The 26,895-nt window shown below is 34.0% G+C and overlaps 1 protein-coding gene across 2 annotated transcripts in view; it reads right to left on the bottom strand.

The window, feature by feature from the left end:
• Positions 1 to 26,895, bottom strand: part of ATRX (ATRX chromatin remodeler) — a 216,863-nt gene that overhangs the window by 117,092 nt on the left and 72,876 nt on the right. For both annotated transcript variants that reach the window (XM_069464119.1, XM_069464120.1), the window contains 5 exons: positions 23,548 to 23,620; positions 12,787 to 12,920; positions 12,134 to 12,310; positions 4,257 to 4,350; positions 1,570 to 1,672 (listed from right to left, as the gene is read on the bottom strand). In XM_069464119.1, coding sequence (XP_069320220.1) covers positions 1,570 to 1,672; positions 4,257 to 4,350; positions 12,134 to 12,310; positions 12,787 to 12,920; positions 23,548 to 23,620 — 581 coding nt within the window. The remainder of the gene's footprint in view (positions 1 to 1,569; positions 1,673 to 4,256; positions 4,351 to 12,133; positions 12,311 to 12,786; positions 12,921 to 23,547; positions 23,621 to 26,895) is intronic.

Below are 26,895 nucleotides of genomic sequence, written 5' to 3'. Positions count from 1 at the left end.
GAATAGCCATTTTTCAAAAAAGATTTACAAATGGCTAATAAACACACAAAAAGATGCTGAACATCACTAGTCATCAGGTAAAAGCAAATCAAAACCACAATGAGATAACATTTCACACCTACCAGAATGGTTATTATTAAAAAACAAAAAGAATAAGTGTTGGCGAGAATGTAGAGAAATTAGAACAATGGTACATTGCTGGTAGGAATGTCAAATGGTACATCCACTATAGAAAAAAAGTAAGGCAGTTCCCCAAAACGTTAAACATAGAATTAGTGTATAATACAGAAATTCCACTTTTCTGTATATACATAAAAGAATTAAAAGCAGGGACTCAGATATTTGTGCACTCATATTCCTAACAGCATTATTCAAAATAGTCAAAAGGTAGAAACAACCCAAATGTTTAACATATGAATGGATAAACAAAATGTGGTAAACACATACAATGAAGTATTATCTGGCCTTAAAGAGGAATGAAATTCTGATACATGTTACGCATGGATGAACTCTGAAAACATGTCAATAAAATAGGCAAGGCACAAGAGAATAAATGTTGTGATTCCATTTATATGACATACTTAAAATAGGCAAATTCATAGAGACAGAAATGAAAATAAAGGTTACCAGGGGATAAAAGATAGAAAAGCATGGGGAGTTAATGTTTAATGAGAAAAGAGTTTCTGCTTGTGAACGTAACTAAAGCCATTGAATTTACACTTTAAAATATTCAAAAAAATTTCCTCCATTCTTGTTGCAGAAAAAAAGAAATTAAAAAAAAAATTCAAAAAGTGGTTTTTTTTTTTTGTTAAAGAGACAGCATCTCGCACTGTCACCCAGGTTGGAGTGCAGTGGCATGATGATAGCTCAACTACAACCTTGAACTCAAGGGCTCTAGTGATCCTCCTGCCTCAACCTCCCGAGTAGTTGGGACTACAAGCATGCACAACCACACCTGGCTAAATTTTGTATTTTTTTTTCAATAGAGATGAGGTCTTGCTATGTTGCCCCAGGCTTGTCTTAAATGCCTGGCCTCAAGCAATCCTTCTGCCATCGCCTCCCAAATTACTCAGATTACAAGTGTGAGCCACCATGCCTGAACAAAAACTTAGTTTTTAAAAAATGAACGACCCTCCAAAAGAGAATTGTGTTGACAAAACATATTTACAGATACTTTATATTTTATGCAAACCTGCTTATATATAAGAAATCAAAATGGATAATTTCATTGCCAGAAGAAATTTATTCACATATAAGTCATCATTCAGGATAGTGTTTTATGTCATCAGAAAACAGAACACTTCGCATCACTTCCATAGCCCTATGAATATAAAATAATGAATTAGAATGCCTTGAAATTTCCATTAGAAATTAAGGTACAGAAAAAAATTGAAAATATGTCAAGTTAATACTTCTACATATTTATACATTCAACAAACCAATCCTCCACAAGTGTAAAATGTAAATGAGCCAGTAGAATATAATTAATGAATGGAACAGAGAGGTTACAGCATATTACTATAGTCTACCATACCAGTTATAATTCAAGTACATGGTAAACGTCATTACCTTGTTTTCACTGGATGAATCTTCTTGAACTTTAATGCGTCGTCTTTTCTTTTTCTGTTTATAACTCCGCTGATTTTCTTCCAATTCTGCTTTCTTCGCAGACCTGAAGAAAATTTAAAACACAAAACAAAGTATGTCATGATGAATTTCCGTCAATGAATTATGTACTATTTTAGAACTGTTCTACTTTTGGGTACATTCCCAAAAACAAAGAGGCAAAAAAGCCAGGAGTGGTGGCTCATGCCTTTAATCCTAGCACTCTGGGAGGCCAAGGCAGCAGGATTGCTTGAGGTCAGGAATTCAAGACAAGCCTGAGCAACATAGTGAGATCTTGTCTCTACAAAAAATAGAAAAATTAGTCAGGCATGAGGATATGTGCCTGTAGTCCCAGCTACTCAGGAGGCTAAGGCAGGAGGATTACTTGAGCCCAGGAGTGTGAGGTTTCGGTGAGCTATAATGACGCCACTGTACTCTAATCCAGGCAACAGAGTGAGACTCTGTCTCAAAAAAGCAAAACAAAAAACAAAAAGCCAAAAAAATTTAGTAGGTTCAAAATGGATATTCCAGCAGAAGCCTAACTCTCAATTTTAATCCAATGATCACCATTTTAACGTATAGAAAAGGGAGGTTTGGTAATATGAGTAGAAAGACAGATGAAGGGACTTTAGGACTGTTCTTGTAGTGAGAAATACAAATGGCCAATATACATATAAAAAACATTCACCATCACTAAAAAAAAGAACCAAACTATGAAAGTTGAATATTATTTTCTTCATAATAGGTCACAGAGACTTGAAAAAATAGCAAAAGCTTTTGGTAAGAAAAGCATTTTTAATCTTAGAAATTAGTACAGAAAACTACACAAAATTAAATCAGAAAATAACCAGTGTTGGTGAGGACGTGGACAAAGTGGAACCCTTGTACACCACTGGTAGAAATACAAAATTGTACAGCCAGAAAACAGTATGGCAGAGTTCCTCAAAAAATTGAAAATAAAATCACCACATGATCCAATTCAATTTCTGAGTATATACCCAAAGGAACTGAAAGCAGGGACTTGAAGAGATATTTGTATACCCATGTTCATAGAAGCATTATTCATAATAGCTAAAGGGTAGAAGCAACCCAAATGTTCATTAATAGATGAATGGATAAACAAAATATAATACATAGCAACATTATACAGCCTTAAGAAGGAAGAAAATTCTGACACGTTACAACACAGATGAACCTTGAGGACATCATGCTAAGTGAAATAAGTCAGTCACAAAAAGACAAATGCTGTATGATTCTACATATATGAAGTTCCTATAACAGTAAAATTCAGAGACAGAAAACAGAATGGTGGTTGCCAGGGGCTGTAGGGACAGACAAAAGGGGAATAGTTGTTTAATGAGTATAGTTTCAATTTTGCTAGGTGAAAAGTTTTTGGAGATTGGTTGCAAAAAACTGTCAATGTACTTAACACTACTAAACTATACACTTTAAAATGATTAAAATGGTAAAATTTTATGCTGTGTGTATTTTACTACCATCAAAAAAAAAGGAATGAAGCACTGATACAGGCTACGACATGGATGAACCTTGAAAGTATTATGCTAAGTGAAAGAATCCATTCATATGAAATGTCCAGAATAAGCAAATCCATAGAGATAGAAAGTATGTTAGTGCTTATTAGGGGACTAGGGCAGGGAGAATGGGACATGACTAGTAATAAGTATGGGGTTTCTCTTTTGGGTGATAAAAATTTTCTGAAATTAGTGGTATTGGTTGCAGAACTTTGTGAATATTGTAAAGACCACTGTATTCTACACTTTAAAATACTGAATTTCACATTTTGTGACTTACATCTCAGTTTTCTTAAAACTCTCATTGTATCTTATTATTTTATATTTCCCAGCAATGATATATTGCTATACTCCAACAAGCACAACTTGGTGAGTAAAAAATCTCAAATGTTTTAAAACTTACAAGTGCAGATAGACATATATATAGACATACATACACATACTCACACTAACACAAATATTTGTTCATTTGATAAATTGTGGAAGATTATGTTATTCTGCGGGAAATAAAAAATCTTAGAATGGTTAGTACTATCTAAAATACCATGCTAAGAAAGAAGCCAAATTTTAAATAACTGGTAATCTAGATCAGTAACTGCATGTAATGTGAGAACAAATACAACTTCATTACTGTAATAGTATTAAGACCAATAATTAGTATTCATTGAGCACTTACATTGTCAGGCAGGTACTGTTTTAGCCCTTTACATGCACTGTCTCATTTAATGTCCACAATAATCAGTAAAGTAAGTATATCATAGTCTTCCATTATACAGATGAGGAAACTGAGGTATAGAGTATTCATACACACAGAAAGTAGTAAGTTAGATTGAGGCAATTTAACTACAGAGCCCGATAACAATCAGAAACTGGAGTCAAGAGTGTTTTTGCACACTGAAAATCCACCCAGATTAGAACACACAATTCAACTATATGTAAGATATGCTTCTTAATCACTCTTCTTAAATTAGTGATTTTAACAATTAGTTTCAAGTGAAAATATTACACATTGCACTAACTGAACTTTACTGATAACAGTAAACATTCTACAAATAATTTGAAGACATGGTCATTCAGATTAATTCCTAAAATGTTTGAAAAAAACAATATAATACTTACCTTGTTCTGGGCCGCTGTTCATCTTCAGATTCACTAACTTCTTCACTAACTCCTGATTCCTGAAAATCAGAATCTTCTGAATCTTCACTGCTCACTTGAATTAAAAAAAATTTAAATTATTAAATATTTTCTAATAACAACACAATTCATTTAATTTGTCAATAACTTCATATTAAAAGTTACAGCATTGTAAGAAGAATATCAGTAGTATACATGTGAATGGGTATTACATCATATAGAATATACCAGTTAATGATGTAAATGGTATCCTATAAATATAATTCAAATGTATTCCAAATTACAAAACTATGGTTCTACATTAAAATGTAAGTATTCAATTGCATGTATATTGATAAAATGAAAATAAATTAGCTATCAATAAAATATATAATTAATTACTGAAGGTAAATTAGAGAAAAAGATGTCTGGCTATTCAAAACAAGCAAAGTAGGCTGGCCAAGATGAAGTAAGATGATTATAGATTCTCCCCTCGAATGATGATAACAAAAACCTATGGATAAGATACATAAGGAAACAATCTAAGGACTGCGAAAGGGAAACAACAGGAGGAAGAATGGAAACTGAAATCAAAATTGGAATAATGACTCCTCTATAAATGGGGAAGAAGGGGCAGCTGTGAGTGTCATGGGTTATTTTCCTCCTTTGTTTCTTGGCTTTGACTGGAAGGCAAGCTGAATTCCCTACGTATGCAGAGGGTGCTGACAGCAAACTGTGGAAGAAACTCCCTATTTCTAGCCACACCACCAGGAAAAGGGGGCCCTATATTTCACAAAGAATCTCCCCACAAAACATTCATTAAATACAAATAGAAAAATAATATCTTTTTCTTGACACTGGAAAAACTAGCAGATACCAACTTAACCAAGTAATCAAGGTTAACAATAAGATTAATAAGACATATTGACATCATATACCTTTTATATGATGTATTGAAAAGAACACATCACTTCTGTGGTATTCTTGTCAAAATGCATAACCTTAATTTAATTATGAGAAACCATTAGATCAATACATATGAAGAAATGGTTGAGAAAATAATAGATCAAAACTCTTCACAAGTATCATGGTCAAGAAAGAAAAGACGGAGGACCTGTCAGAGATTGGAGTAGATAAAGGAGACATTATAAATGAATGCAATATTGAATCCTAGATTGGATCCTAGGGGAGAAAAAGGACATTAGTGGGAAACCTAATGATATTTCAATAAGATCTATTGTTTACTTCAGAGGTCAGAAAATATTTTATATGAAAAGCCTGACAGTAAATATTTTTCATTTTGTGGACCATATGGTCTCTTGCAACTACTTGTCTCTACTCGACTTGGCCATTGTACATATGTGAAAACAGTAAATGAAAGAATATGGACGTGTTTCAATTAAACTTTATTTATAAAAACAGAGAGAGGATCAGATTTGACCCACAGGAGTAGTTTGCCAACTCCTGGCTTAGTTAACAGTATTATATCAATGTTAAGCTCCTGGTTTTGATAACTGTTCTATAAGTGTAAGGTATTAACTTAGGGAGGCCAGGTGAAAGCTATACAGGAGTTCTATACTATTTTTGTAGCATTTATATAAATCTAAAATCATTTCAAAATAATTTTTTTAAATGATCTATCATACCTGAGATCAAAATCAATAGCTAGTTCTATTCTAGCTAAAAAAAAAAAAAAAAAAAAAAACCATGGGAGAACATAAATGCTATAAAGAATTGTTAAGGGGAAGAAAGGGGAATTATTGTTTAATGGGTACAGAGAATGATGAAAACATCCTGGAGACAGATAGTGGTAATGACTGTATAACAATGTCAGGGTACTTAATACCACTGAATTGTACATTTAAAAATGATTAAAATGGTAAATTTTATATTATGTATATTATATCACAATAAAAAACAAACAAAAAAAGAATTGCTAAGCAACTGTGAAGTTAGGAGAGCACCAAAAACACACATACTGACACGTGTGCCTACACGCACACACACAAATTCTGAAGTTAAGTAAAATTTTAAACCTAGTAGTAATTTTTCACCCAACACTTTTTTAAAAATTCAAACCTACTAAAAACTTAAAAGAATTGTTGAATGAACACTTATATCCCTTCTCCTAAATTCAATTATTTTTACAGTATGCCACATTTGCTTTCTCTCTCTCTCTCCACACACACACATCCTTTTTTACACTGAACTGTTTGAAATTAAGTGAGACATCATGACACTGTACCCCTAAGCATAAGGATATTGTCCTACATAACTATATACCATTATCACACCTGAAAAAAATAATATTATCATCTAATATAAAGGCAATATTTACAGTTTCAAAACTGTTACTAAAATAATTTTATAACATTTTTCCAATTTAGGAGAAAATTAAAGTTCACATGCTATATACTTTGTTCTTATATCTCTTTAAAGCATTTCAATTTAATTTTAATTTAATGATTAGATTTAATAAATAAACTATTCTCTTTTGATTTTTCCCCATCTCCCAATCCAAGTTTCCAAACAACGTGCAAACACCAGTTTACAAAACTTGAAAATGATGCAACTTCAAATGTATCAATCACTATGACCAGAATCGATTTTAGAAACATACATATGATGAGATTTTAGGAATTTACTCTCTCTTACACAACGAACCAAGAGAGAAACACTTGGGTAACAAATTACCCACAGAAGGAGACAGCAGAAACACAGGTCACAGAAAACTTGGGTCTTAAGTAAATCTCATATGTAATCATCTACATCCTGAGGTGAGCCTCAGAGGCAAAATCAATATTGCTCCTTTTGTTGAAGATGCACACAAATATATTTTGTTATATGTAACCTATAAAATCATTCAGTTCCTTCACAGAATCTGTAAGAAGAGCCTGTAGTCATGCTGCAAAGAAATTTATAAGCATTCACAAAATGACGTACTATTATTTATTAACATGAAAATGTCCATGGCATATTAACTGTATGTGTGCATGGCAGGGACTTCCTCCTCCTCTCTAATGGAGAACTTTTTCTCAAAAGCCCTATAAATGTTTAGGATTCCAAGAATCTTTCTTTAGCCCTCCATTTGCAAAACATTGCAGCTCCACTGAACAACCTCAACTATTTTTGTGGCATTATACATATACCATGACAACTCTAAAAACCTGACAATCATCCTAGACTTTTCCCTTTCTTATCAGCTAAGAAGACCTAATAATTCGATCTCCTATATGACTCAGGTCAATCTTCCTCTTCTCCAACAACCCCACTTAGCATCAACTCTACCAATATCTTCCAAATAGATTCAATGCCTCCAGTCTCAACGAATAATAAGCAACCAATCTGATCACATTACATCCTTTATTAAAGCCTTTCCACAGGGAAAAAAGTGGTCATGCTGAGTTTGGGATCCTTGGGTAGTAGTAATAAACATCCTGTCCCTTGACCCGGATGCCCTCTCTGTGTGTTCATTAGCTGTCCTCTTATGATGTTGGCACTTCTTTGCATTACACTATACTTCAAAGTTTTTTTAAAAAGTAGTGGTAGCCGGGCATGGTGGCTCTTGCCTATAATCTCACCACTTTGTGATGCTGAAGTGGAAGGATCCCTTGAGAACAGGAGTTTCAGACCAGTCTGGGCAATATAGTAAGACTTCGTTTTCTACAAAAAATGATTTTAAAAAATTAGCTGGGTATGGTGGCAGGCGCCTGTAGTCCCAGCTACTTGGGAGGCTGAGGTGGGGGAATTGCTTCAGCCTGGGATGTCAAAGTTGCTGTGAGCTGTGATCGCACCACTGCACTCCAGCCTGGGCAACAGAGCAAGGCCCTGTATCAAAAATAAAAAAAAGAGTGGTGGTATTCCTCTGGGAATATACTAAAAACCATTAAACTGTACATTGTAAATGGATGAATTGTATGTTTTATTAGTTATATCTCAATATATCTGTTAAACAAAGTTTAAAAATAAATACAATAAAAACCTTTCAATGATTCTCTCTAGCCTTTAGAGACTATTGTACTTCTTGAACACAACTAAAAATGCTCTCCCATTCCTAGTGGCAAAGAACAGTTAATCTGTCCTTCAGGGGTTTGGTAGTATCTATAGTCTTTGGAATCTGCCCCTAACAAGCAAAAAAAAATTTTTTTCTTTGAACATCTTTTGTTACCCAAAATTCTCAGGCAAATATCACATTTAATTGCCCAATACACATCATTATTCAATATAAAAATGCCCTTCCCAAAATCTCAAGTAAACTGGAGACACCGAAGAGATGTACCCCTTGGTATACCACCAAGTATTCCAATCTGAGAAACACAAGCTTACAAGGGTCTCCAGAATCTGGTCTCTGTCTTATAAGTCCAGTATCATTTCCTGTTGTTCCTTTCCCTACTCTTACCTATAGTCCAGCTTATACCATATTAATTATATTCCCTTCACCACACACCATTTTACACAAGCTCATAAAATGTTTTTCCCTGTTTGTATTATAAATCTTCACAACACATATACCTGCTCCCCATTTCCAATTTGATCTGCTTGGTGAAACCCTTCTTCTTCATGAAGCCTTCTCTGTGGATAACCCTCACTCCTCAAGAAGCTAAAGAAATCCTCCTTTGTGCCACACTGTATTAGGTCATTAAATATGAAATGTTGGCCAGGTACAGTGGCTCACACCTGTAATCCTAGCACTCCGGTAGACCCAAGTGGGAGGACTGCTTGAGGTCAGGAGCTTGAGATCAGCCTGAGCAAGAAGGAGACCCCATCTCTACTAAACATAGAAAAAAATTAGCCAGGCGTGGTGGTGCATGTCTGTAATCCCAGCTACTTGGGAGATTGAGGCAGGAGGATCACTTGAGCCCAGGAGTTTGAGGTTGCTGTGAACTAAGCTGACGCCACAGCACTCTAGCCCAGGCGACAGAGTAAGACTCTGTCTCAAAAAAAATTTCCAATTTTGAATCAAAAGTTTAGTTTATTATATCTCAAACAAGAAGCAGTACAATTAATCAAAGTATGTGCCTAAACTAGCAACACAGTTTTGCCATCTTAACAGTAGCTTGTTTATGAAAGCAGCAAAGAAAATAAGAGAGTGAGTCGTGATGAAATTGCAAAAGGCATTTTCCACAGCTTGTTAAGAATTGAGTATTTTCCTTGCAAAAGTGGTCCAAAGTCTGGAAGAAGTGGTAGTCAGTTGGTGCAAGGTCTGGTGAATATGGTGGATGACAGAGACTTTCCAAGTCCCGCCTCTATAATTTGAGCAGCATTGTTTATGCAACATGTGGTTGAGCGTTGTCTTGCAAGAGGACTGGCCTGTCTCTAATTGACCAATCTTAGCTGCTTAATCGCATGCATCCTCATCAGTTTGTCCAACTGGCTGCAGTAGACATCCTCTGTAATCGACTCACCAGGTTTCATGAAGCTGTAGTGGATAATACCAATGCCAGACCACCAAACAGACACCATTAGCTGGTTTTGATGAATATTCAGTTTTGGACTATGTTTGGCACTTCATCTTTATCCAACCATTGTGTCCGATGCTTGCGATTATCAAAAAGAATCCATTTTTCACCACATGTAACATTATGGTGTAGAAATGGTTCACCTTTATGTTGTGACAGCAAAGAAAGGCAAACTTCAAGATGATTTCTCTTCTGATGCTCATTTAATTCATGCGGTACCCATCTATCCAGCTTCTTTACCTTGACGATTTGTTTCAAATGGCCCAATACTGTTGGAATAATAACGTCAAACCTTGCTGCAGGCTGGGCACCGTGGCTCATGCCTGTAATCCTAGCACTTTGCGAGGCCAAGGTGGGTGGATTGCTTGAGCTCAGGAGTTTGTGACCAGCCTAAGCAAGAGCGAGACCCTGTCTCTACAAAAACTAGAAAAAAAAAGTAGCCAGTGTGGTAGTGCATGCCTGCAGTCTCAGCTGCTTGGGAGGTTGAGGCAGGAGGATCGCTTGAGCCCAGGCATCTGAGGTTGCAGTGAGCTATGATGAGGCCTCTGCACACTAGCTTGAGCAAGAGAGCGGGACCCTGCCCCCCAAAAACAAGAACAACAACAACAAATCTTGCTGCTAATTCACACATAGGTTGAGATGGATTCACTTCCACTACAGCTTTCAGCTCACATCCACCTTTGTTCTCAGGTTGCCGACGTGGCTCGTTTTCAAGATTAAACTCACCAAACAGAACTTGTCAAACCATTGATGTACTATGCATTCATTAGCCACATCCTTCCCAAATACTTTGCTAATATTTCAAGCTGTCTGCACAGCATTGGTTCCACGATGGAACTCATATTCATAAATAACACCAATTTTTGACTTATCCATGGTTTTACAAAAATTGCTCTAAAAAAAGTGAAAGATAATCACAAGCCAAACTTTGTGTTTGAAAGACTAAGGATGGATGGGCATGCTGGTTCATGCCTGTAATCCTAGCACTCTGAGAAGCTGAAGCAGGAGGTTCACTTGAGGTCAGGCGTTTGAGACCAGCCTCAGCAAGGGTGGGACCCCCATCTCTACTAAAAATAGAAAAATTAGCCAGGTGTGGTGGTGCATGCCTATAGTCCCAGCTACTCAGGAGGCTGAGGCAGGAAGATCACTTGAGCCCAGGAGTTTGAGGTTGCTGTGAGCTAGGATGATACCACAGCACTCTATCCTAGGCAACAGAGTGAGACTCCATCTCAAAAAAAAGACAAAGGACGTACCTTCACAAAAAAAATAAAAAAAGAAGTGTCAAGGTGAAATATCAGACTGTCAAACTTACTACTTAAGGAATTCGGATATTTCATACTTAATAACCTAATAGAATGCCTCTGTTACACAATATGCCCTTCATAGTGCTATAATATTTTATGTTATAAATAATTCCTACTAAGCCAGTGACTACCAAACCTAGTTACATATCAGAATCACTGAGATGCTTTTAAAACATTTAGACATCTAAGTCCCACTACAACCAATTATGATATAATTACCTTGGGATGGAGCCCAGTCATAGGTATATTTTAAAACTCCCCAATTCATTCACATGTGTAGCCAGGTTGAAAACCACTATACCAGACAATGATCAGCTTATTCATTTTTGTATTCTCAATGCTTACCATGATGTTAGAAACATGAAAGTGCTCGATGCAAAAGGATTCATACTTTCAATGAAATAAATATTTAATCTGACTACATGTAAGTCAGGTCTTGCATATAAGCTTGCATAAAACTACCCAAATTAATTGTATCTGCTACCTTTCCATGGAAAAACACTATGTCTTCTTGCAGTTGTATGGAATCTTATATTTTCTACATAACCTTTAAGTATATTTTATTTATTAAGTCACATTTTTTCTCCTTATAATCTAAACGTGTATGACAATTAAAGGTTAAAAATATTTTTTTGTGCCAGCTCAGTTTTCTGGGTTATCTTCCCACTCTAAATTTGTTTGTTTTGAGACAGTCTCGCTTTGTCACCTGGGCTGGCATGCAGTGGCATGATCCTAGCTCACTGTAACCTTGAATTTCTGGGATTCAGGGATCCTCCTGCCTCAGCCTCCTGAGTAGCTAGGACTACAGGTGCACACCACCATGCCCAGCTAATTTTTTTTGTAGAGACAGGGTCTGTCCAGGCTGGTCTGGAACTCCTGGCCTCAAGTGATCCTGCCACCTCAGTCACTCCAAAATGCTGAGATTATAGGTGTGAACCACTGTGCCTAGCCCACTCTAAATTCTTTATTTCACTCTTGTGTAAGAGAATAGTTGCTGCCAGTACACTGATATTCATTTAATATAGATCATCAACTCAACAGATATACTTACATTTCATTACTATAGTTAGTTTATAAAACCAGTATGTTCCTTACATTCAGAATGAAAATGTCTTACCCTTCCTTCTATTTCTGCCCTTGGCTTCTTTATGCTCTTTAGACTTTGTCTTTTTTTCATCTCCAGATTCTCCATCACTCACAGTCAGTTTGTGCCTCAAAAGCCTATGTCTGTATCTTGGCTTCTTTGATTCTTCAGAATCTGAATCTGATTCAGAATTGACTTGATTTTTTGCTTCTAGATAAAGAAAATAAATCAATAAAACCTTTTTCTTCAGTCTTTTTCTTTTAAAATGCTTTGTAAAATTATTTTTCTGTTGACAATTATCATAATTTATGGGAAAGATCAAAGTTGTACACATACCTTGGTATCAATGGTGATGCCAGGTAATTTCACACATGAGACTGGATATATTACTATTATTAAATATTGACTAAATATCACCAATACAGATTTATAGAATGTTTTTTAAGATATAAAATATTTCACTTTAAAAATTATCTGTTTATTGTCAATAACTGACAAAATTAGAGTAAAAAAACTTCCACAATTATTACAAGATACTCAATAGGAGTCATGGTAATAAAGTTTTAAACATTTTAGTAAACTCTAAATGCACGTATTAAGAGATTTCTTGGTCAGATATTCTTCAAAGACTGAACTGGTGAAAGAATCATATTATGACATTGTGTACTTCTCTTTGGGGAGCTCACCCTCATCTCCTGGGTTTTCTTCATTTTGTTTTCCAGTTCTTTTTTTCCCTTCTTCTGGTTCATCATCTGAAGATCCATCCTCATCAGAGGAAAGATTGGCTTTAATTTCTTCTAAAAGCATCTTCTTGGCAATTCTTGAGAGTAAAAAAACAATTAAAAAAAACATATATTTGGGGGTGAAGTATACCAAATTAAAAACAAAAACAGAATCATCTGTATCAAAATAGAAATAAATGTGCCAATAAATTTTATATTGTAAATAAAAGGCTAGCAAAACATTTTGACCTAAGGTATATACAAAAACTTCTGAAAATGTTCTTTGCATGGATTATTTCTCAATTCTATACAATTCCACAATATAATGAAAAATCTGAAGGACATATTGTACTGACTATTTTGACCAATTTGCAATTTGATGCTGGATAACCTTCCAATCCTATATTTGCTTTGCTGCCATCATCCAACAACTACAATGTCAGACAGGCCAACAACAGTAAATCAGCTTATTCAGACAAGTGGCATTCCAAGACAAAACTCCACATGAGAGGTTTTAGTCAACAGCAAAACATATTCTTAAAAAATCAGCGTGTCATAAACCGTTATATTATAAAACAGTGCCTCAAACTGGAGAATACTTTTGGACCTCAATTGCAATTTACTTCATAAATTCTATTAACCAGATGAAAACACATACCAAATATTAAGTCTTAAAGCAATCAGGAATCTCTAAAAATATTCAAGCTAGGGCAGAGAAGGGACATGAGTGCTACTAATTACACATGGTAAAAAATACAAATTACCATAAGTGAGTTTTCACTTTTAGAAAAATACAGTACACAGTAGCCTTGCTCCCACCAAAATTTCTCAAAATGCTCCTTCAAAGACCAATTTCCTAGGAAATTTCCATGTTTGCACTCAAGAAAGATATCTGAAAATGTAAGATAAAAGCAACTGTGCAGCTTTTGTGCAAGAAAGACAAGGTGTTTTCATAAGTCTGGGGTGTCCTTTTCATATAAATTCATAAATCACAGTGACAAAGAAATACTTTATAGAAAGGTTCAAAAAGAAGATGGCATGATTCTGACAGCCATAGGTTAACCATTATGGGGTAAACATCCTCTTGGTAATCAAGACTGACTCCCTAGCTCGGTCAAAAACTTGTAGCTGGGATTATGAAACCTTTGTTATTTCTGGATTTGAAACTCCTCTTTACATTTTTTAGCATGCACACACATTTCAATGAAGAATTCAATGGTAGGAGATGTTAATGCATGTTGATTCTTCCTCAATTTTATTTGATAGGTAGATTGTTCATTACTGTTATATTCAAAATACGTAGCAAAGACACCTAAATAGACTAAAGCAAAATAGATGATAATTTCCATAATTGTTTATTATACGCCTTTTGGTGCTTTTTCCCTCAAACAAAGGAATCAGAAATATCTAGACAACACAGAGAATCACCATTTGCTAAAGGACGCCACAGACAGATTTGCTTTTCTGAGGTTTTCTGCCCTGATTTGTATTTCAATAAAGTGAAGATCACCCCAAATTTAAATCTTTAACTAGAGTTGAGCTAAAAGGCTTTGCTCTTATAATTTTAGAACAATGGTTTGCACACAGTAAACTTTTTAAAAATGAGGACTAATACAAGGTTGCCAACTTTTCATTTTGCCAAGAAAAAAAATTCAAACCCAAATACCATTTACTTTCATCATTTTATAAAATAAAGAATATTTACAACATATCCTCCCCAAATTAGGATACAGTTTCAGAATAAAAAGAAGTCCTTTAAATTGAATAAAAGTATCTTTCTGGAAAAAACTCTCTAAAATGATCTTTTATTTCATAGATATTTATTGTAATATTTTTTATAATAGCAAAGAATAAGAAAAAAATCTAAACATTCAATATCAGAAAGGGATTAAATAGAGTATTATCACATGACTATCCATAAGACGAAAAGTTAGACATTGTAAATAAACAAATAATATTCTAAATAAGATTTATTGACACACGGCCGGGCGTGGTGGCTCACGCCTGTAATCCTAGCACTCTGGGAGGCCGAGGTGGGCGGATCGTTTGAGCTCAGGAGTTCGAGACCAGCCTGAGCAAGAGCGAGACCCCATCTCTACTAAAAATAGAAAGAAATGATATGGACAGCTAAAAATATATATAAAAAAAAAATTAGCCGGGCATGGTGGTGCATGCCTGTAGTCCCAGCTACTCGGGAGGCTGAGACAGGAGGATCGCTTGAGGTCAGGAGTTTGAGGTTGCTGTGAGCTAGGCTGACGCCACGGCACTCACTCTAGCCTGGGCAACAGAGTGAGACTCTGTCTCAAAAAAAAAAAAAAAAAAAAAAAGATTTATTGACACAGAAACTATTTAAGTGAAAAAGTAATTTATAAACCAATAGGCACAATATAATTCTATTTTGTAAAAAAAGTTTCTAAAATTTTTTTGTCTATAAAAAAGACTAGAAGACTCTCAAATAAAATGTTAGCAGCAATTTTCTGTGTGGCATGGCATTAAAGTTTTTTTTCCTGCTGGTCTATATTAAAATCATCTTTAATAATACCATGTTGTCATTTCTCATGGACCATGAAAAACTTTCTCAAACTAATTTGCATAATAAATTTTGGAATGATGTATATGTATAAAATATGTGAAGCATTGGATGCTAATTTAGCCATGGAAAACATAGTTTACTTGCAGTTACAAGGAGATCTTATATCATCATTTGGGTGGGACAATATATTGCCAACAAAAATACAATTGCTAACGTAGTTACCGTAAAGGTTAGTTCAACAACCTGATTTCAGTCTGTATTCACAAGTTCAAAAAAGTCTTAAAATTCTATATTAGCTATAAAGATTTGGCTGCTAATTGTAAGAAACCACACAATTCTTCTTTCAAACCCTATACTCCTACTAAACGGGAGGTCAAAACATGTAAAGCTACCTAATTCATTCTCAAGTTCTGGATTGTCATTAAACTAAGAAAATATGATGTACATGAGATAAGATACAAGTATATCTCAGCTAACAAATAAACCTTAGAAAATGAAATCAGATCCAAAAACTGAAGAATTACAATTTATCAACAACTTTCAGTAAGACCATATTATGTAGAACAATCATAGTCACTTTAGAAGCACAAAAATTACAAACTTCAGACAATGGTCTCCAAATCACAAGTTACCTACAAAGTGATGGAGACTTTACCCTCTTTAGCTTTACCTGGCTAAAATGTTTTATCTTTGTCCTCTAAAGCCATTTGACCAAAGGAAATCCTAATTTATAGTTTTGTAAATTAAGCCCTAAAAATAGTAAACTGAATCATTCTGCATAAATTATTACTGATGGATCAAGTCCAATATGTCAAAGACCCCTGTACCATAAACCTATCCTATAACATAACCTACATTTCAAAATTAGAACTTAAGTTAAAGGACCTAAGGGCTGAGGCTGACCTTCAACCTGAGTAGTCAGCAAGTATGCTGAGTTGAGATGTGTCCCATCTACAAAGCCTGCTGTGAGATGCTTTAAAGGGAAACTCCACTACCTTAACTCTGGAGTCACGGGCCACAGAGACTTCAAGGACATCATCACTTGAGAACCAGCTGAGGCTGGCAAAGCATCATTTTGGAGGTCTCGGCTGGACCCATGCTGGTATGCATGTGATGGATGTATAGTCATGATCCCTAGTTGATTCTGTTTGCTCTGAAGTTTCCTTTCTTGAGGCTTTCCAGGACGTTTCTGGGAAAATCATCCAGGCAACAAGGTACTGCCCCTGGAATCTCAATGCTCAACATTACATCTTGGGGCAGGTGTAGCATCCAAAGCAGTCACGACTCTATCAGAAGCATTACAGGCACAGGCTGTGCCACTCTTGTGGCAGAAAACCTGGGCAGAACCAGAAGTAATGGAGCCACTCCTCCATTTTCCTGAAAGGGAGGGAAGGGGGAGGGGAAGAAAGCAAAACAATATGGGAGGGAGGGTAAAAACCTACAAACAAACAATGACCGGAACTGGTGCATGAGAGAATAAATAACAGGATCCCAAAACCCACACAAACTAAGTTTTCTAAATCACATAATGAACACTAAGATAACGCCTTATTACACCTTCATCTACTGAAAGAAAGCACAAATAATAATAGTAAGAAATGAGCCTAACAAAGCATGACAAACAAGCAATCAGGGAAAAAAAAAAGCAAAAGCCAACAAAGCCTTTAGTAATTCTGATCCTATCTAGAAAGAAAATGAGTAATCTCTCGTTTAAGCACTTAAACAGGAAAGTAAACCATTTCTTGCTGATAATTAAATCAATAATTCAAAATGTTGAGTTTCTCAAAAAGGAGCAATCAAAAGAAGGATCTCTTGCACCAGGGAGCTTTAGAGAAACAGCCACAACAAAAGCAACACAAAATGTTAGAGTTAGAAGAAAGGACCTTAGAGTCTACCTTCGTCATTTCATAGATGAGGAAACAGGCTTAGAGAGGGGAAATGACGAGCCAAAGAAACAAAGCTAGTTAGTGAGTGGCAAAGCCAGGAGTAGAACCCAAAATCCTAAATCTCAATATGTTATTAATTTTACTATTATTTTGCCAGTACTATACTCTCATTAACACTTCTGTGCTAATGAGGTCCTGGGAAATACATTATACTCACATTTCAAAAATCATCTGTATTTAACTGATTTCAAATTTATGTATTTAGAAATAAAAGAATTCAAGCTTTGATTTTTAAAGATTAAAAAATGTTCTAAACATCTTGAGTCAGCATGTTTCATCTCTAAAATGCACTAACATGCAATCTGAGATACATCCTACAGCTACTATTTTATCTTTTAATAGGTTTGAAGAAAATTGTTAAATAAAAGAAATACATTTTTAGAAGGCCAAAATACTGGGCATCCATACACAGGGTGATAAAATTAGTTTAAAAATTGTTTCTATATATTTTGTGTAACACAAACAAATAATTAACAGAATTCTAAATAAAATCACAAGTTTAAATGCATGCTCTTTAGAGATACAAAATAACTAAGTATATGTAGTACTAAAGCATCACACCATATAAAGGTTGATAATGTATAACAATTCAAAGGAGAATAGCCAAGGAATGTTAAATATTTTCTGTTTGAACAGGATGATAAGCACATATCCTTCTAGTAGGATGTGAGGCTTCGTTTTAATAAATGTCATGTACTTAAGAGCTAGAAATTTTTAAAAATGTGTAGAATTACTATGGAATTCTTCTAAATTTATATTAGTATGTATTTCAATTCTTAAGTTCAAAATTAGTACCTTAAGTTTTCTATTCAAAGATATGACTAAGGAATAATAATCTATACCCCAAAATGGTAGAATTCATGAGTAATAATGAAGTCACCAAATAATCAAAAAGCTAAACAATGATTTGAAACATTTTTTTAGTCACATGTCTGTAGTTAATGAAAAGTAGCTAATGAACATTTTCTTTTTGGTGAGGGTACCAGAAAAATTAATATCGAATGACATTTTTTAAAAATCTTAGAAGTAGAAAAATAAAAGATGTATAATATTAAGAACCCACAAGTCATTAATAGTTTATACATAGACTCTGATGTTTGAATAGGCACGAATCAAATGCATATTCCCTGATTTTATTCAAAATCTAAGCCAGGTTTAGAGGGAATTTAACAAAAAAATATATTAACACTGATATAAATATAGGAAATTTGATCATATTAAAGAACTAGTTCGATATTTTTATACTTAAATGAAAACAGAATTTACTCGTCTCAATTTTATTTTGAAATTTCAAAATTAAAGACAAAGGATATTAAGTGAGAAAAATGAATCACTTTTGCTAATAACAGAAATCCAAAGTCTTTATTTATTTCTTCTCTCTCTCTCTTTTTTTTTTTTTTTTTTTTGAGGAAGAGCCATAGAATTTTTTCTGGAAGTCCCAATATCACCAAAGAACAGAGAACAAGAAAGAAAGGCTGAATATAATGTTTAAATTTTAAGCAGAAATGAAGAAAGGTCACCACTACTGCCTATCTTTCTTTCTTTACTGGGTAATTCTAATATAAAAATGAGAGCCAATAGCAGCTACTGAGTATCTGAGTTGTATACTTAAATGACTTACAATACTTACCTGTGCTATACAGACAAAATAAATTGAAAATAATTACCTTAAAATTACTTCATATTTAAAACCCTTACTCAAACAGAAAAATAAGTAAAATACTTAATTTAAAATGCCACCTTTGTTTTTCAAGTACAATAAAGAAAAATCAAAGCAATTTTGCTAACCAAACAGGACCACCATAGGAAAAAAAAAATCACAGAAAAAACTTATTCCAGATTTACCAAATTTACATAGAGAACAGATAAAAACAGATGTAGAAGACAGACATTTGGGAAAGTATTTAAAATGGAAGCCAATGAAAGTCAAATGATTAAGGGACTTATGATATATTCATGCCATTAATTTTGCTGAAATCAGGAAAATAATCATTAAATATCTTCATTAGCATGAAGAACATCCATAAATCATTAGTCTCTTCACAAAATATGCTGGATTAACAGTACGGAGCCTTCATCAACAGAATACCCACACCAAACTAGTAGGAAAAAAAATTGCATATTTTCTAGTTTGAAAGGCAAAAGTATTACCAAATGATACAACAATAATTGGAAATTTAAAAGGCTATGGTCTAGTCCCACACTAATTAAGTAGAATTTCTATAAACAATGGACAACTTCTTTGAGCAATCTCCACATCAAATTTTGCTTCTATGAAAAAAAAATTATTTAGTCCCACTCACAGAGAAATTATGAAAAAAACTGGAGTATTACTAGACCCAATTAAGTATCCTTCAACAATAAAGTGTGTGTGTGTGTGTCTCTTAGTGTGGCAGTGGAAGATATCCACATAAAAATCTCAGCTTTTACTCAAAGTTGGGGAAAAAACAATGCTTATTTAGAAAAATCTAGCAATTTGGTTTTTTACCCTCAAAAGCTCAATTTTAAATATTTTTCACATCCTGCAAAATATAAGAATAAGGAATAGTCCAAAACTGCTTTTTTTTGGGGGGGGTAATGGTCTCTTCAGTGATTGTTCACTATGTACACTCTAAAGACAAGCCTGGTTCAATGATCCTCAATACTAGTAGTGCTGAACACACAACCATCTTATCACTGAGGCTCATTCACAGTGCAAATATTAAATTTAAATATATAATATTACTAGAAAGTGTTTCATCAAAATATTTTGATTTACATTGAAAATATAAAGCAATCATGATGCATTTTCAATGCCAGCCTAATTGCTGAATTGCAACCGTAATAAAAAATTATTATATATAAATGGATGTCTTTTCAAAGAAAGACTCAATTTAAAACACAATAGGTATTTGAAAAGCAAATGAAATATTACCCTAATGGCACATTCAAATAACAGACTTGAAAATTATGCTTATAATTTTAAAAATCTGACAAGCTACTTGATAGTACTATTCTGCCTTTCAAAAAGTACATCAAGCCTAAGCTATAAAATTTAAAGTAAATTTTCAGTCATACAAAATTCTAATTATAAGGCCAGTCTACCATTCATATTTTTTTCCCTAAAAAAGCTCAACCAAAAAAATAATAAAAGAGTGTTGGCCAGGCAAGGTGGCTCACGCCTGTAATCCCAGCACTTTGGGAAGCCGAGGCAGGAAGATCACTTGAGGCCAGGAGATTGAGCTCAGCCAGGGCAACATAGTGAGACCTTGTCTCTACAAATAATAGAAAAATTAGCCAGACATGGTATCGCGCACCTGTGGTCCCAGCCACTCAGGAAGCTGAAGCAGGAAGATCAACTTGAGCCCAGGAGCCTTACGCTGCAGTGAACTATGATAATGCCACTACACTCTGGCCTGGAAAACAGAGTGAGACTCTGTCTCAAAAAAAAAAAAAAAATCTAGGCGTGGTAGTGCACGTCTGTATTCTTAGCTACTTGGGAGGCTGAGGTGGGAAGATCACTTGAGCCCAGGAGTTCGAGGTTGCAGTGAGTATGATTGCACTACTGCACTCCGGCCTAGGCAACAGAGCGAGACCCTGTCTCAAAAAATAAAAAAAGTGTTGATCAACTTATGTTATCCTTGTCCATTAAATAAATGTAATTAATTAGGAATTAATTTACAAGTTAGACTACTCTATCTCACAATAATATAACTTTATTTTAAAATAAGAATCTAAATGACCTCAAAAGCTTTAGTTTTAAAATAGAAAAAGTAAATAGTAAAATATGTTGTAAAACTTTCACACAAATATATGTATGTGTTTATAGAATTAAAAATATTTACTTCCTCAATTTCAAAATTTCAAACCTTCTTTGGCTACAAACTAGCTTATATATCTTCATTCTAACGAATTATTTCAATTCTCATGAAAAGATACATTATCATTAAAATTAAATGCTTGAACAAGGAAAAAGTTTTACACAAATTTATTGCACCCAAATAGTTAAGCATTTGCAATAATAACACTATTTACCTCTTTATAAACACCAACACTGAAAATATATTACAATACTAAAAGGCAAAGCATATGAAATTTATATACAATTTATATACAATTTATACACAATTACAAAATTGTGTACAAATTTAGACATACTTACAATATGCTGTTTAGCAAAATATTTCCTACTCAAAAAAATGTAAAGTTGGAAAAATAATTGCCAGACTTAATCATGATCTGCAAACAAATTTTTAAAAGTTGCTTAGCACATATTCAAATATGCTCAAATACATCATCTATACAAAAATAGTTCAAGAAGGTATTTGTAATGCCATCATGACTAGATAACCCATGGGTATTAGATACCTCTTTGGTATAGTAAATATTAAACAAGTTATTAATTGTTTACTTTATAAAAGCACATTAAACTGAATATAAAGAAAGACATGCTCAAGATAAAATTCAATTCTTCTCAAAAGTACTCAATAGGGTTGTATTTTTTAATCACAAATACAAGATAAAATTAAAGATACTTTCCAATAAAATATTTGCCAGTTACAGAGAGATATGATTATGTAACGTAAAAGTTGAAAATGGTGTTTATTTATTTTTTCACAAACTCTAACAAAAAATTATCATACCTTAACAAAACTCTTATTTGATGGTTAAATATGAAACTAGGGCTCATCACTCACAGTTAAACTAGGATATAGAATGTTTTAAACATTATTAGCCTTTTCATAACATTTGAGGCCTCATGATCTTTAGGAAAACAAATAGTAGTATATATAAAAGAAGAGAAATTAAAGCATTTTAAAAGAGAATGAAATTTTAAATGCTTTCATAATCTGGCTGCAATGATATACTATTAATTCCCTGATGAATAAAGAGTACACCTTTATCATTCAATTCTAGACCCCACCTCCATCCCATAAAATAGCTGGACATACAGTTTTGAATTTTAAAAAATGTAGGTAAGCAGAATCTGAGTCTGTGACCACAATTAAACTCTATTCAGAAGTGTAAAATAAAATTGTTCATTTACCTTAATAAAAATGTTTTCTTGTTAATTAGCAGAATGCTGATCTTTAAAACAGAGAAACCTATCAGCATCAGTAAGATATAAAACAGAGCTATACTAACAGCTGACCCTAAAGCATTTATTCAGTTAATGTCTTATAAAACTATGACACAAAAATTACATGTATATCTTCATGTTTTCTTAACATTAGAGCTTACTATTAGGAATAAATGAATGGTTAATATAGTACTCTTTAATGAAATCATCTCAAGTCTATCATATTTTTGGTGCTAGAACTAATCGGAGAAAATTTGATCCAATCTTTTGATTTTAAACATAGAAAACTTTGGCAAAAAGTAGTTAACTTCATGTGCCCAAGAGCACACAGATAGTTGTTAGAAACATTAGAAGTCAGATATCCTTATCCATATTATTCCAAAATTCCATCCACTACACCACACTGTCATCTTGTTGAAGATTATGAGTGTGGGATATACTGTAGTCCAGGAAGTGTTTAAAAGATATGTAGAAACACAATGGTTATATTCTTTAATACCTTTGTTTCCTTATACCTCACTGCTATGATAGTGTGTTTTTTTTTCCTTCTCTTCTCCCAGCCACCCCTTAGTTAAGTAAATCTGTACAGGCTATATACTATTTACATTTAAACCTACTGTTTGAGTCCTATTAAAGTTAATACTATCATACTGTCTGTTTCCATTCTATTCGAAAAATTCTTAAAATATAAATCAGTCTAGACACCTTGTAAATTGATACTTACTTTGGAAGCTATTTCTTAATCTTAAATATCTGAGTTATCTTTTTTATTATTTTCAACAGGTCTTAATAAATAGAACCACAATAATCAAATATAAAGGAGAAAGATGTCCGTTGTCACCAACTTATTGAGATATGATTCACTTTCATCAATAAAATAATCTGTCAAAATTAAAATATTCTCAAAAAATTATCAGTTTACATGAAAATATAAAATTGACAGTTCTGGATTTATAACACACCCTATGCTAGGTGTGTTAATACTGATATTTACTTTCTCTTAAGGTTTCTGAGCTTTAGCCCATTTTCTGGCCTTTCTTTCAAACTTGCAAGAAGACTGTGAACGAGTCTTTCTAAGGCAGGCACTCCTTGTTTTTACAACCTGCTTGCTGTTCCGTTGCTGCTGTTTGTGCCCACGCCTAGGGTGTGTTATAATCTTTTTAAGGTCCTTACAGATGGAATCATACCTATTCTCAGGATCATTGTCGTCGTCATCATCATCCACTGTGACAGGCACTGATTTAGATAAGGCTTCATCTCCTTAAGGGAAAAAAGTGTACTTAAAATTAGTTTTAAATAATCTATATAAGTAAAACCAAGTAAAATAAAACTGAAAGCCAAATACTTTAAAGCAAATTAAGTGGGTTCTAAACTCTACTCTGGAAGACAAAACATGAACAAAAAGAATCTTTTATGGAAAACATAATGGGGAATTTGCTAAGAGCGAGCAGTATGTATTTCAAAATTCCTTCCCAGAGCACAAGGGTTTTAAAGCCCACGCTTCTCAATAACAATTCTATGTCAATCACCATGACATTGGCATAAGATTCTTGCTAAAATAAACCATGTACTGGTCCATTTTAAGTTGAAGTTAACAGGTGCCTAATTTATCCTGTATTGTTGAAGAATAGCAAAATGGCTATTAATATTTCAGTAGTACGAAGTAATTTAAAAATGTATTTGAATTTGTATGGTATTCATGACCTGAATTACCCAGAGATACATTCAAGCATAATAAAATGTATTTTCTTATTAAAAACTATATTTCTATCCTCTGATTTAAAATCTAAAGAAATTACTATTTGTGCATGTCATCATACTTAAATTTTACCTCAAAAGAAAAACAAACTTGGCTGGGTGCAGTGGCTCACACCTATAATCCCAGCACTTTGGGAGGCCAAGGTGGGAAGATCACTTGAGGCTGAGAGTGCAAGACCAGCCTGGGCAACATAGTAATACCCCGTCTCTACAAAAAAATTAAAAAATTTAGACAGGCATGGTGGCATACACCTGTAGTCCCAGCTACTCGGGAGGCTGAGTCAGGAGGATTGGTTGAGTTTGAGCTTGCAGTGAGCTATCATGACACCACTGCACTCTACCCAGGGTGACAGAGCGAGACTGTCTAAAAAAAAAATGCATGCTGAAGTATTTAGGGAGAAGTATGCTTATATTTACCATTTAATTTGAAATGCATCAAAGATTTCAGGGGCATTACACTGAGCGAAAAATGCCAACCTCAAAAGGTTATGTATTTTATAGTTCCATCTCAAAATAACAAAATTATAGAGATGAAGAACAGATTACTAGTTGTCAGGGTTAGGAATGGAGGTAAGGAGAGGGGTGTCTATAAAGCACAATGGAGTCTTGTGATAAAATGGAAAAGTCTGATATCTTGGTTATGGTGGTTATATAAAGCTACACATGTGGTACAACTGCACAGAGGCATACACATAGACACACAACCACACACACACACAAATCAGTGTGTGCAAAACTGGTGAAATCGAATAAACCTTCAGTTTCCTAGTTTTGACACTGTACTATAGTTATACAAGTTATTACCACTAAGGGAAACTGAGTGAAGTGTATGAGACTTTCTTGTAATTTCTTTTTTTGCAAATTGTTACGGATTTATAATTATTTCAAAATAAAGTTAAAAAAGCAAAAAAGTTAAATACACTGATACATACATAAAAGGATATATTGGGGCCGGGCGCAGTGGCTCCCGCCTGTAATCCTAGCACTCTGGGAGGCCAAGGTGGGAGGATCACTCAAGGTCAGGAGTTCGAGACCAGCCTGAGCAAGAGCGAGACCCCGTCTCTACTAAAAATAGAAAGAAATGATCTGGACAGCTAGAATATATACACAGAAAAAATTAGCCAGGAATGGTGGCACATGCCTGTAGTCCCAGCTACTTGGGAGGCTAAGGAAGAAGGATTGCTTGAGCCCAGGAGTTTGAGGTTGCTGTGAGCTAGGCTGACGCCACGGCACTCTAGCCTGGGCAACAGAGCAAGACTCTGTCTCAATAAATAAATAAATAAAATAATAAAAAATAAAAGGATATATTAGATGTGTGATCAAGCAAATATAGTACAATGGTAATGGTAGAAACTTTTGTGTATATTTAAATGTTTTTCATAATAAAATGTTGGAGGGAAATATTGGAGGAAAAAATCTATAAAGAACAAAGACACCTATGGGCTCAGGATACAAATGTGCTAAATATAGAAAGGCAAAAATAAATCTCAAAATACCCCAGTAAACTCGCAATAAATACCTCATTCAACAGAATGATCTTCAAATGAAGTATCACTAGAAATACTACTGTCATTCCCTCTTTGCTACACATTTCAAAATTTAACCTATCCTTAGAAGGTTCAAATACTTCCTGTTCTTTTAAGTCTGCCCTCAAATATTTAAATAGCTCACTTGCCATTTATTGCATAGTCCCACTGTAGTTTTATCTTTCTTCTTGTACTTTTTTAAAAAAATTATTGATCCATGACTATTTTGCATTCGACTGCAATCTCCTAGGACCATGTTCTTCATCTTAGTTGCCCATACCATTCCCAAACTCCAATTTCTAGTAAAATATTGTACCTATAACAGGATTCTCAAATATTGCTGAATAAATTGGAATCATCTAGACTCATTGTAGGAGTTGGGAGAGGCTTTTTTAAAGCTCCTAAAATTGTCACCTAAAATTAAGTTAGTCATGTTAGAGGAATATATGAATTCAGCATGCTGATATAAACATGCAAGTAAATTCTTACAGAATATCACTTATAATTAGCTCACACCCAAATTTATCTTCAAACACAGTACTTTTTTACATAGTGCTTAGTTTCAAGGCCCTTCATATTCTATTCTGCTTAAATGTTTCTACTGACAAAGCCCAATATTTGATGGGTTAAATGCTCCAGCAAATTTATCTTTTTTTCATTCAAAGTAATCAGCTTAGTCCCAAGAAATATGCAACCAAACATCTGAAGGACTGACAACTGCCAAAGTGATGGATTCTCAAGGTTTCTCAAGATATATACCCAAGAAAAAGTTTACCTCCCAATGAGCCCACTGGTCCTTCAGATCAAAGTCAAGTTGAATAAATCAAAATCTAGACCAGTGCTGAGTAAGGAATTATCAGGAGGTGCATCCTTGGAGTATTTGCCATATGTTACCATCTCTTCTTAAGGTCTAATGAAAGCATATTATTTATTACACTAAGTATTAGTAATTCCAAACATGAGAGATATATAATAGAAACTTTCATATGTGTCAAATCAAGTGAGATTTTGGGAAATGAAAAGTAGTAAAATATTTGAAATCAAATATATTGATTTCACCAGGGAAGCTATTTAATCACAGAAACCAATTTTCCAAAATTTAAGATTAGTTCAATAGCCTATAATTTGCTAATGGGAATACTCCACATAACTAATCACAATTGATTATTCTTAGACTCTAATCCTTAGTAAGGGTTTTATCACCTAATCTGATAACACATTGATTTGACATCAAAATAACTATTAGATTCT

The sequence above is a fragment of the Eulemur rufifrons genome, chromosome 30 (assembly GCF_041146395.1).
Source record: "Eulemur rufifrons isolate Redbay chromosome 30, OSU_ERuf_1, whole genome shotgun sequence".
In the NCBI taxonomy this organism is placed as follows: domain Eukaryota; kingdom Metazoa; phylum Chordata; class Mammalia; order Primates; family Lemuridae; genus Eulemur; species Eulemur rufifrons.
This window is presented reverse-complemented; position numbering and strand designations above follow the sequence as displayed.